The sequence below is a fragment of the Ambystoma mexicanum genome, chromosome 6q (assembly GCF_040938575.1).
Source record: "Ambystoma mexicanum isolate Mex_15411 chromosome 6q, UKY_AmexF1_1, whole genome shotgun sequence".
In the NCBI taxonomy this organism is placed as follows: Eukaryota; Metazoa; Chordata; class Amphibia; order Caudata; family Ambystomatidae; genus Ambystoma; species Ambystoma mexicanum.
In genome coordinates, this window is record NC_090937.1 from 79,301,997 (window position 1) to 79,314,929 (window position 12,933).

A 12,933-nucleotide genomic window follows, 5' to 3' on the forward strand; every position below is an offset into this window, starting at 1 on the left:
CAAGAGGAAGGAGGTACAGTGAGGAGGAAATGGTCAGCAGAACGAAGAGAGCGTGAGGGGGAGTAAAAGGTGAGAAGGGAGGAGAGATGAGGAAGAGCAAGACCATGTAAGGATTTGAAAACAAGGCAGAGAAAGCAGAATTTTAACTGTGAGTAGAAAGGTAGCCAACGAAGATGAGAGAGCGAGGAGGAGATGGAATCACGGGAGGTAAGGAGACAAAGAGTACGAACAGCAGAGTGGTAAATGGATTTAAGGGGGGCAAGCTGGGATGCAGGAAGTCCAAAGAATAAAGGGGAACAGTAGAATAGTCGGGAAAAGATGGGAGAGGAGATAAGGAGTTTGGTCACATGGAATGTGAGGGAGGGACGGATTTTGCGAATGTTGTATAGGTGGTAACGGCAGGAGCGAGAGGTAAGTGGAATGTGTTGTGAAAAGGAGAGAGTGGAGTCGAATATAATGCCTAGATTACGAGCATGGGAGGAGATAGGGAGGTTGGAGGGGGGAAAGTGGATGAATGGGGGAGGAGAGGGAGGAGGAAGTGTGTTAGAAGGGAAGAAAAGGACTTCAGTTTTATCAGTGTTAAGAGAGAGGAAGTGGGAGGACATCCAGTTCTTGATAGCTGTGAGACAGGAGGAGAGTTTGAGATGGAGGTCAGGTGTGAAGGAGGAGAAGGAGAGAAAGAGTTGAGTATCATCAGCGTAAAAGTGATGGGAGATGTCAAAGGAGGAGATAACAGGGGCGATGAGTGAGGCATAAAGAGAGAAGAGGAAAGGACCAATTACAGAGCCTTCTGGAACACCGTATATTAGAGGGAAGGAAGAAGAGGTCTGACCCCCCCCCCCCCCATGAGATGGTAAAGGAACGAGAAGAGAGGTAGGAAGATAGCCAATTAAGAACAGGGCCCTTGAAACCAAAGGAGGAGAGAGTGTGTAGGAGGAGTGGGTGATCAACAGTGTCAAAAGCTGCAGAGAGATCAAGGCGAATAAGGATGGATGATTGCTTGGCATGCCGAGCAGAGAGGAGAGAGTTGAGGATAGAAGTGAAAGCGGTTTCAGTGGAATGTTTAGGTCGGAAGCCAGATTGAATGGGAGGAAGGAGAGAGGAGGAAGAGACAAAAGAAGAGAGTTGAGAATAAGCGAGACGCTCAAGGAGTTTAGAAAGGAAAGGTAGAAGGGAGATAGGTCTGTAGTTAGAGGTGAGGAGTGGATCAGCAGAGGGTTTCTTTAGGATAGGAATAATTGTTGCGTGTTTGAAGGCTGAGGGAAAGGTAGAAGAGGAGAGGCAGGAGTTAAAGAAAGTGGTAGGGTAAGGGATAAGAAGAGGGTAGATTTTGGGGATGAGAACGGAGGGGAGAGGGTCAGAGGGAGCGGATGTGGGGTGTGCTTTGGAAAGGAGGGAGGAGACATCCAAAGCAGAGACAGGTGAGAAGACAGACATGGTGGAAGAGGGAGGAGAGGGGGGAGAAGAGAGGGAGCTAGAGGGGGTGTTAATTTTTTGGCGGAGTGAGATGATTTTGGAGGAAAAGAAGTTAGCAAAGTCAGAGGGAGAAAGCGTGGAGTTGGATGAGGGATCAGGAGTAGGAGGAGAGCGAAGACGGGTAAGAGTTTGAAAGATTCGACGAGGATGAGATGCTTGAGACTGGAGTAGGTTAGATTAGTAAGAGGACTTGGTGGTTGCAAGACAAGAGTTGTAAAGAGCGTGGTAAGAAAAGTAAGAGGTTCGATTAGAGAGCGAGGGAGTTATGAGCCAGAGTGTCTCTAAACGTCTGAGAAGGCGTCGCATAGAGCGGAAATGGGGGGTAAGCCAAGGTTGAGAAGGTTTCCGTGTGGGGCGAAAGAGAGAAAGGGGGTAAAGTTGGTCAAGGGCAGTGGAGATAGAGGATGAAAGGGAAGAGAGAGCATCATCGGCAGAGAGTAGTGCAAAGTCTTGGTGAGGTGGGAGAGAAGAAGAGCAGGTGTCGAAGAAGTGGGTAGCGTCAAAGTCCCGGAGGTCACGACGCGAGTAGATTGGGGGAGAAGGACTAGTGGTAGAAGGTGTAGAGAGAGGGGAAAGGGAGAAAGAGTAGAGCATGATCTGAGAGATAAACAGGGAGTGAGGAGACAGGGGAGGAGGAGTGGGAGGAGGAAATGATGAGGTCAAGAGTGGAGCCAGAGGAGTGAGTAGAGGGCGAAGGAAGGAGGGAGAGGAGATAGGAATCAAGGATGGAGAGGAGAAGATTGTGGGGGAGAAGGCAGATGGATGTTAAAGTCGCCAAGTACCACTAAAGGAGTGGCAGGTGGAGAAATAAGTGAGAGGAGGTGATCCAGATCATCAAGGAAAGAGGAGAGAGGACCAGGGGGTCGATAGACAATCAGGAAGGAAATAGGGTAGGGAGAAGAGAAGGACTTGTAGAGGAATTCAAAAGTAGAGAAAGAGGGGAGAGTTGGAGATGAAGAGGAGGAAATGAATTTCGGGTGGAATAAGAGACCAACGCCGCCACCTCGTCCAGAGGTACGAGAGGTATGGATGAAAGAGGAAGACGAGGTTGTTAAGGAAGCAGGGACAGAGGTGTTTTGAGGTGGAATCCATGTCTCAGTTAGGCAGAGGAAATGAAGATTGAGGCGAAAGAAAAGATCAAGGGTAGCAGCGGTCTTGTTACAGATGGATCTGGCGTTCCAGAGAGCAGTGTTTATGAGGGCAGATTGGTTGGCAGTGGGGGGGTAGAGAAGGTTAGGGCGATGAGAAAAGGAAGGAGGATGGGTAGGAGAGTGTGGGGGAAAATAGTGGAGAGGACTAGGCATCAAGAGGAGCGAGTAGAATAGGAGGGAGAGGAGGAGATGGAATGGGGGGAGAGGAGGGAGAGAGTGGGATGAGAAGGAGATAAGGGGGATCGCATACCAAGGACTTAGATACAGACAGGTAGGTAGGAGCAGAAAATTAGTAACGGGAATGTAGAGGGTAGAGGTCAGCGAGGATGAGGATAGGAGGAATTCAAGTTGGAGGTGGGAGGAAGCAAGTGGGAGTCAAAAGAGTCAGAGGTTCAGGAACTCAATACTGTGGAAAGAGGAGTCCAGAGGTGCTTGAGACAGGACGATGTAGTTGCACCAAGTTATCCTCACAAAGGGAGCCAGAAGGATCTAAAAAAGTCAGATGGGGCAGGAAGTCGATAGTGTAAATAGAGGGGTCAAGTGGTGCTTGATGTATGAGAAAGTAGGAGTCCAAAGTTATATCCGCACCGCCGAAGGTGGTGGCAGGGTAGAACTGAAAAGGCGTGGGAACAAACAGAGAGGGGGGAGAAGAAGCATATAACTCAAAGTCAGAGCCGGGCAAGCCAGGAACTGTGGGAGTAGAGTTGGAACACAGCCAGTGGAGCGATAATTATACAAGTGGAACAAGTATAGCGCAGCGTCCCTCGAAGGCAGATATATGGATCAGCCGGGAACCTGCGTAGTGTAGACAGTGTTCCGAGGTTGAGTGAAGTACAGAGGCCCAGGAAGCAGTGAAACAAATCCGTTGGGATAGTGCGCAGGAGGTGGGGACTCAAGCCCTGTGGGAAGAAGAAGAGGCTCAGAGAGCTGAGTGAAGGCAGCTGTGTGGAGGGAGCCGCAGGATTCAGCGAGGCGAGTCCACCAGGAATGCACGCAGGAGAGGAGGCTCCAAGCCATGTGGAATGATGAGAGCTCGGAAAGTAATGCAGAGGCAGCTGTATGGAGGAGGCCCTGGGCCGCTGCGACGCAGGTCAAGGGTACGGAGAGCTGTGAGGAGGCTGCGGCGTGGAGGGAGGCCCAGGAAACAAAGCAAGAAGGAGTGGACTCCGAAGGCCACGAGGAGCTCGACGGTCAGATGACTCCAAAAGGGAGGCCGGAGCTAGCTCAGTAGACAGCGGTAGCCGTACCTGTTGTTGTGCCCTATTTAATGACAATGGGCTCTGGCAACCGATAAGGGGCTCTGGCATCTGACCTGAACAGGATCCGTTGGTGTCGACCGCAGCAATGAAGGAAGAGGCAACCGCTGCCCTGTGTGACTGGAAGGCAGGGGGGCCCCGCAGGTCGGCCGGCGCAGCAGGCAGCGGCAAGGAGGAAGAGGCCACCGCCGCTCTGGACTACTGGAAGGCGGGATGACCCCGTTGGTGTCGACCGCAGCAATGAGGAAGAGGCAACCGCTGCCCGGTGTGACTGGAAGGCAGGGGGGCCCCGCAGGTCAGCCGGCGCAGCAGGCAGCGGCAAGGAGGAAGAGGCCACTGCCGGTCTGGACTACTGGAAGGCGGGAGGACCCCGTAGGTCGGCTGGCACAGCGGGCAGTGGCGAGGAAGGAAGAGGCCACCGTCGCTCTGGTCTACTGGAAGGCGGGAGGATCCCGCAGGCCGGCTGGCTCAGCAGAGAGCAGAAGGAAGCAGGTGGCAACTGCCGCCCTGGATGACTGGAAGGTGGAGGGGGCCCCGCAGGCCGACCCGATGACGATGCGGGAGGAAGGCTGCTTCGCGGCTTGCTCCCGGAGCCGCTCAAGGTGGGTCCGATTTTGGTTACCGCCGCCCTGGATGTTTGGAAGGAGGAGTGTCGCTCCAAGGTTCGATCCCGGAGACGCTCTAGATGAGTCCGATCCTGACAACTGCCGCCCTGGATGTCTGAAGGCTCACCGGGTCCGTCCGAGGGCAGAGCAGGAGGAAGGCCGCTCCGAGGCTCGATCCTGAATCCGCTCCAGGCGGGTCCGATTTCCGCTGAAAAAGCCTGAGCAGGTAGGCAACAGGAACGGAAGACGATATTGGCAGAAATTGCAGTTTAAACTGCCTTAATTCACGAATGATTCAGCCTGATGTAAGGAGACACAGACTCCTGCGAATCAAGATGTTCTGCTAGTTCGGGCACTGCCCTACTACCCCACATGTGAGTCAAACTCTGTATGTGGGTGCACTCATCAGGTGACTGTTTTCATTACCAGCATGCCAGACTCTGACTTCTATACTTACTTGGTTGATAAATTGAGTTAAAAAAATGCAGCTAAATGTAACAGTTGCTTTACTCAAAATGCAGCTAAATAAGAGACAGTGGCTGTACTCAAAATGCAGCTAAATAGAACAGTGGCTGTACTGCAAAATGCAGCTTAATAAGGGACTGTGGCTTTACTCAAAGATGCAGCTCATTATGCAGCTAATGTAAACAAAAGTAAATTATGTTTACCTCAAGCATCCCATCAAAGTCACTACAAAACTGCTTTGCTCGCTAAGCCGAAAGGTGTCGGCAGATAACAAAACAAAAATGCAGAAAGAACAGTTCTAGAATGAAGAGGGTACAACACACAGCTGCAAACTGACCCTCTATTTGCATTTCTGGAACACACTTATAGGGTCAGAAACATGAGACACAAAGACACTCCTCAATGCGAGGCACTGCCATTTATTGATTTCTGCACCCTACTCAACCCCTATAAAGATTTCTCTGAGTCAGGGCATCTTTAAAATGATAAATGGACAAAGCTCAAAGGAGCTCTGGAATGGCACAGAACAAATGGAAAGGCGGACGAAACAACAGCCCAGGTGAAGCACTTGCATTGCAGTGTTAGTTCTTGGAGAGACTAAGATTTTGTACAAATGAGCAGAGATTGATATTTTGTACAAATGAGCATTTCTTATGATTTCTATCTCAAAGTCTTAACATATTTTTCTGTAATGTGAAAAATACCTTTGATAAACTATGGAGGGGTGACTTTCCGAGAAAGATGGTAGGGACCATGTCCTTCAATTTCGGGTTTTTAAATTTCATATATGCATTTCAAAAATAAATATGAAACAGATTTGTTTGGAAAATAAGCCTGCTCACTGGGTTGTCCTTGGTGAGCCACTACAGACCTTTGGTGGCCATTGTTGACTCTGGTCAAGACCTGAAGCAGGTGTATCATGTTGCCCGAGAACTAGGATCACTGGCCACAAAGCAGCCACTGCACACTTGGCCCTGGGGCCACAGAAAAATACAGAAAGCTAAGAGATGTAGAAAGGGTGAGGCTGTAACGAGAGAGTGGTTCTGGAAAATTTTAACCATTTGCTGGATGTTCGATATCGTGTCCAACGGAGAGAAAGCTCTGCCTGAGTAAGTGTGGAGGACCCACCAATGAATTGGAGGTGCGGTCCGGGATAGTTAGGATATTCTAGAAGCTAAGCAAGAAGCCAATGCTTTTCAGCAGGTGTGGCTTAGATGTTCTGATATACCTCTGGGAAACGGGCCTGAATATGCAAGTAATCCGGGTAGAAAAAAAAAGCATGGATCTTTTCCCTCCTGAGACGAGCAGCCACCACTGACAGAAGCTTGGTGAATACATTTGGTGCTTTAATAGGCCAAAAGGAAGTATCCTGAACTGTTAATGAATATTCCGCTACTATGAACCTCAAGTTCGTTTTGTGCTGTGGATGAATGGGCACATGAAAGTAGGCATCCTGTAATTCCAGTGACACAAACCAGTCCTGGGACTGGAGGGCCTGGAACATTAGGACTATGGTGACCATTCTGAACTTGTATTTACAAAGGAATTTGTTTGGTACACTCGGATCCAAGATGGGACACAGGCCTCCTTCAGCACCAGGAAAGACCTGGAGTACCACCACCCTTTGCCCCTCTCCAAGGTTAGAATCAGCTCTATGGCTGCCATCTTTAGAAGGTGAGCAATTTCCTGCAAAAGCAGATGGTTTAAAGGTCCATAGAAGGTAAATGGTGGGTGATCTGGAGGGAGGGCGCTGCATGAAAGATAGACAGTATCCCTATGTCACTACTGGTAACAACCAGGACTCTGAAGCAGTGTCTGTCCACATCTCAGTATGCTGGCACAGGCTTCTTTTCATATGCGATTTGTGGGCGAAGTACTCATTAAAGGGGTTTTGCTGTACTGATGTGTATTAGACACAACTGACTGTATGGTATGGTTGATGGGCACTAGTTCTGTCGTGAGGAGGCACGCTTGGCTCACTACCTCAAACGTTTTGCAGTACGTCCATGCAAAACTCTCAAACCTGCCGTTTGACAGATAATCACTTCGATGCCAATGCAGACCAGTTCCTTGAAAAGTTCAAGGAGTCCAATGCCATGGCCAAATGGCTGCTGGGGCAGTAGCTGAGGCTCCCTAGTTCCTCTTTTTCTCCCCTCTGACTAATTGCGTTTGCTTCCCAGGTACAGCATGACCTCTTCCTCAGTGGGAGAAAAGGGTATAGAAATGACAATCACTTCACCTGTCATTGAAGTAGTATTAGATGTTGGTCCAGCTGCTGAATAGCTAGGCCCTAAGATGAGGCCATGAACCTTTCCAAGGGACTGACACCTTGGCGCCCAAGTAATTATCTCTGTGAAATGGCCGGTGTGAAAGCTTTGCTTGGACATACGGCACAAAGCCTGAGGTAGTGAGCATATTGTGCCTTACTTGCTGCAGAGACTCCCTATGGAACCCCCCCATTCTTTTTGCTTGTTTTGAACCCTTCCTGGCTTTTGGAGGTCAGTAAAGCCTTCTGCTTTACTTCCTTTGTCCGGTTTGCTCCTTCTTAGGGGAACTGACAAGTGTCCCTAAGACTGTCAGTACTGAGAGATAAGGTCTCTGTGCATTCTTGTATTTTTACAACTGCACACATCACCTTACAGTGAAGTGCAGTTACGATACTTTGTATCCTTAGAACATATGATATAATGGCTTTTGGGTTACTTTGACAATGTGCCTAATGAAAGCTGGTGGCAGATGTGTGATTTTTACAGTTTTTATGATATTTGATTCGTGCACTTTTGCATCGACTGAATGGCTGCTAAAGGAGGTAGCACCCTAAAATGGCCATGCCACAAGATTTGCCGATTGTTCTTTGGCCATATTGTTCTTTGGCCTTCTTTCTGCTTTCTTAAGTCAGGAAACTTCTTAAAAGGAAATCCTTTTCCTGGGAAAACTAGAGAAAATGGGCTTTTGTGAGTATGTCCAGTCCCAATCCACAACCTGATGACCATTGGTTGTCCAGGACTGGATAACCAGGGCCTGTTTGAAAGTTGCAGATCCTTATGATTGGGGGTTTGGGCTTACTCCCAGACCAAATCTTGGATAAAAGAGGTGGCTCCTGCAACAGTTCATCAGATCAACGTTGGAACCAAGACTTCTACAATGAAGTGCAGCCCGCTAACGCTGCGAGGACGGCCCATGCAGCTGACCAGTATGACTCCAGTGACTGGTCCAGTGAAACCCTGCTCCTCTGCCTGATCTCAGAAGACCTGTGTTGGTGCTTCAACCCTTGGGACGGTCGTAAGAACCATTCTTGACCAGTGTCCCTGGACCAACCAGTGGACTGACCCTCTCTCTCCTGAGCTACCTCATTGCAGGCGTCATCATTCCGAGCAGAGCCTTGGAACTTTGCACATCTTCAGCTTGTACACAAGCCACCTGTACTCAAGGGAAGCTGTGCTGGGACTGCTTCTGTAATCACCGCTGTATGATTGCCTATCACTGCCTGACAGTGGTGACCTTAGTTGGATCTGGTCTTCCTCATGTCCCTTAAGTGGCCTGTGGCCATCTCTCCCACAGAAGTTGTCCGTTACCTTCTTTAGGGTCTTCTACTAGAAGCCGGCCAGGACAGATTCCTGTGCACCGCAACCGACAAACTAAATCACAAGAAACAAAGTACCCTTTTGTCTAGATTATCCTCACAGTGTGAAAAAGAACAGAACAAAGAAGCTCGAACAAAGTATTGAACCTACATAAGGGAACATCCCAAGCCAAGGGGGTAAGAAAGTGCCTGTTGGATTTCATCCCTTTCTCACATAGGATGCCCTTGGTGTAAAGTCCTGACCCTAGCTCACTCTGAACTAACCTATGGTGGTCGAACCTGGGTTAAGGATTATTTCTAGGCCTACTCTAGTGAATAGGATTGAGTTGAGCCCTTATCGGAACTTTGCTAAATACTTACCTAAGTTTGAAAACTTTATAAAAGAATCTCCAAAGTCCACTGCATCATTTTGGAATAACCTTACCTGAAGAAGCTATACATTGAAACTTGTGGCTTTTGGGCACAAGGCCCTATACCATATTATGGTTGGACTTAAAAAGATACAGGGGAGTTGTTCTTGTGTTGGTTTTGCTCATTTTCCTTGATGCACTGGTAATATGATCATATGGAATTTTATTCTCCGAATGGTGGATGTGTATATATGTTACATATGGTTTTGTGTAATATTGACCTGTGATTTTTATATGCTTAGTCTGTACTTAAAGACCTAATAAATACTGTTTTGTACATACTTACTGTCTAACCTGAGTTGTTGGTGTTAATCTGTGTTGACTAATTTTAGTCCTTGAACACTCCCACACTTTTCCTGACACTAAGCCTGGACTGCTCAGCTACCTTACCTTGATTTGGTTTTGGCTAACCTCTCGGTGTCTTCCTGTCTACCACAAATAAGGTAGCATCCCACCAGGGCTCATTTTGGAAATCCATCTCACCACGCCCAGTAAAGACCTTTCTCTAATATGCCTGGATTACTTCAGCGGGCAAGGACTCAACATACACACTGCTGGTGCAGGTCTAACACAGATATATGGTGATGGCACGCTTGAGACAAATTAAAACTGGAGGCCATCGGTTGGAAAAAAACGTAGTAAGGAAAGTGTTTCTCTTCCAATCCCATCAACTGCAACTTTGAAAAAGGAACCAAAGTTGTAATAATTGTGCGTTACTGATTATGCACTGGAGACGTCTCTCTACTACTAGCAACACTACATAAAATCACTGTGGAGCCACATTGCACACTTGGGTCGTTGAGAAAACATTTCATATGTAGTCCATATCTGAAGAATATTTCAAGAGAGTAAGAATCTGTGGGAGAATGATATCCATTGAAAATCAAGGCTCTTAAGATAACTATGCATTTGTGCTGTAATTCTCTCACCATTAGTGCACATCCTACAGAGGATCATCAAACAAATTTTGTATAGCAGTATTTGTACTATTTATATGACCAGTGATCCGTACCATGCTAAAACACAGACATATGAACGATTCACTAATTGCATTTTTGTGCCTTAAAGCCTATACAATTCAAACAGTTTCCAGAGATATTTAATTAAAACAATGAACACATAAGCAAAGGAAATAATACCTTGACAGCACTTATAAAATCGGAGAGTGTAAAGTTTTCTTTCCCATATACCGTCCATCTGTCCCAGATTGTAAATGTTATTCCATTTCTAGACCAACAAAAGAAAGCAAAACCTTTAGAATGTGAAGCCATTAAGCAGGCTTGAGCACTTTCCCAAGAAATATAAAAATCAGTAATTAACTTTATAAAGAACACACTACTTATCTCTAAGTAATATTCTAACTCCAGCACCACCTGCCTTCGGAAACCTTTTCGCCACCAGGTGGCACAGTGCAGCTCCACATCGGCTTCACTCGACGCCTATATGCGCCCCATGCTGAACGGGAGGTCATGGGCAGTATACATAGAGCTACCGACTCCATGCCCCAAGTTCTGCAGTTTTCCCTCGTAATACACCACTAAGGGCGGCAGAACAGATGAGGTGAACAAGCTGTCCACCAGAGGGGCAGGTTGGGAGGACGATGAGGAATGTGTGGGAGGAACATACATCAGAAAGAACATTTCCAAGGAGGTAAGTAATTTGTTCTTTTGATGGATTTTTTCCTCCCACAGATTCCTCATCTATGATAGGCTCCCATAAGCAGTACATGCCCAAGGTGTACTAGCTACATCAATAGGGGCAGGAAGATAGGGCAATGTGGAATCTGTGGTAGGAACATCCATCAAAAACAACATTAATGAAGGCAAGTCATTTGTTCTTCTAATTAACTACTTCATCCCATGTATTCCTCATCTATGATAGACTCCCAGAGCAGTACAATGATCTGGTGGATTAGGGTAGTAAGGACACCATATAAACTAGCAAACTCCAAGGACCACTGTGCTGAAAAGAGCATCCTGACCAGACATAGAATCCAAGCAGTAATTCTTAGCAAGCGTGTGCCAGGAAGCCCACATCGCTGCTTGGCGAATATTCAGAACAGGCACTCTGCGTTGCAGAGACAAGGCGGCTGCCAGGGACGTCATTTCACCAAAATGCCAGGGGTAGCGGAAGTGACATCACACGACGCTTGACCCGCTGATGACATCATAGGAAGTGCTGTCATTTCACTGCACCCCGAAGTGATATCGCGGCAAGTGATGGAAGGCGACCATTCATCCGTTGACAAAACAGGAAGTGGAATCACATAGCATTGTACACTATGAAAAATATGGTTACGATATCACTATAATGTGATGTACATTTCACACAAGAATGGATCGCCATATGTATCGCTAAGATCAGTGTGTATAGGCCCATATTACCAAATTACTGTGAATGCAAGCAGACGTCCATGACCAAATGATAATCATGTGTTATTATATAGCACTTACGCTTAAGCGCTTTATATAGAAAAAATATACACCCAATATCACCCAACCTTTGTTGGTACTCATTTATCGACCTCAGAAGGATGAAAGGCTGAGTTGAGGCGTTTGAGAACAGACTAAATCAGTGACTCACCCCCTGAAGTGTGCCTGAAATAAACCGTTAATGAATCTAGCAATTACTGTATAGAATTCCAGAAAGGCACATTATTTGGTATTCCTATTCTTTCTTATTTAGGGTTAGTGCTGAAAGTGTTAGACTTGTGGCACTCCTGGTTTTTTTTTTTTTTTTTTTTTTTTTTTTTTTAAAAGAGGCCTGAATAAGAAAGCCAGCCACTCCAGAAGTAAAGAGCCACATGGTGCTGGCCACAGGCCAGGAGCCTGCATTCCCAAAAAAATAAAATGAAAACTTTTTTTTTTTTTTTTTTAAGAGGTCGCTAGGGAGACCACAGAGGTTGCAAGGGAGACCTCAGAGGTTACTGTTGCGACCTCTGGTGACCCCTAAATGACGTCCCTGGCAGCTGCCGACACTTTGGTGTAATGAGCCCTGAGACCCTCTGGGACCTCCTTGCCGGCCAGATGGTAGCATTTGAGATGCAGGGAATGATCCATCGAGACAGGATCTGTTTGATATCAGCACTGCCAGCTTGGGCAACCATGTAACTAATAAAATGTTGGTCATCAGTCCTGTTTTCCCATCCCCAAGAGATGTAGAACTTGAGCACCTGCACCGGATTGAGCCGATGGAAGCGCTCCCTATTCCTTTGAAAAATGAGGCAGAGAAAAGAAGACAGGTAGATGGATCTTTTCAGAGAGATGGAAATCTGAGATTTCCTACAGAAGGAAGGAGGGCCTAGCTCCCAATGTCACCTTCTTTATGGAGAAAACCAAGTAGGGTGGATTAACAGACATAGCCTGGAGCTCACTCACTCACCTAGTGGAAGTGATGACAACCAGGAAAATCACCTTAAGAGTGAGCAGTCTTAAAGAAAAAGAATGAAAGGGCTGAAATGGACCACCCATTAAAAATGTCAACACTAAATTGTGTCCATTAAGGCATGCAAGCAACAGGTGAGGGTAGACGAAGGGGAGAGACTACGATATTACCAGTTGAGGCACTGGTTAGCCGATACCAAAATTAAGGCTGCAGTTTGTAGACAATTGACCCCCTTTGAAAAATGTATAACCACGCAATCAGGGTTGAAGCAGCTTATGTCAGCACTTTGTAAGCTCCTCAACGAAAGCTTGACTCAAGTGCAGTGCACCTATATGAAAAGATGGGAAGCTTAATTGGGCAGTGCTATATCAAGGGAAAGGTCGGAGTGCCTATGGGGCAATATAACAAACTGAACATGCTCCATTCAACTCAGAAATGTGGTACATAATTATGGTGCGATGGCACTATACACTGGAAAAACCATGTTATTTACCCCAAGATCTCTCCTAAATGCTGGCGAGGGTGTGAGGAAAGAGGGGTCTGGGCTCACATTTGGTGGGGGTGCCTGGTGTACAAACCTTTCTGGGAAGAAACACAGGTTCA

General features: G+C 47.1%; 1 protein-coding gene across 2 annotated transcripts in view; it reads right to left on the reverse strand.

The window, feature by feature from the left end:
- UBA6 (ubiquitin like modifier activating enzyme 6) overlaps positions 1-12,933 on the reverse strand; it is a 1,607,755-nt gene that overhangs the window by 47,514 nt on the left and 1,547,308 nt on the right. For both annotated transcript variants that reach the window (XM_069630498.1, XM_069630497.1), the window contains exon 31: positions 10,086-10,173. In XM_069630498.1, the coding sequence (XP_069486599.1) occupies positions 10,086-10,173 (88 nt within the window). The remainder of the gene's footprint in view (positions 1-10,085; positions 10,174-12,933) is intronic.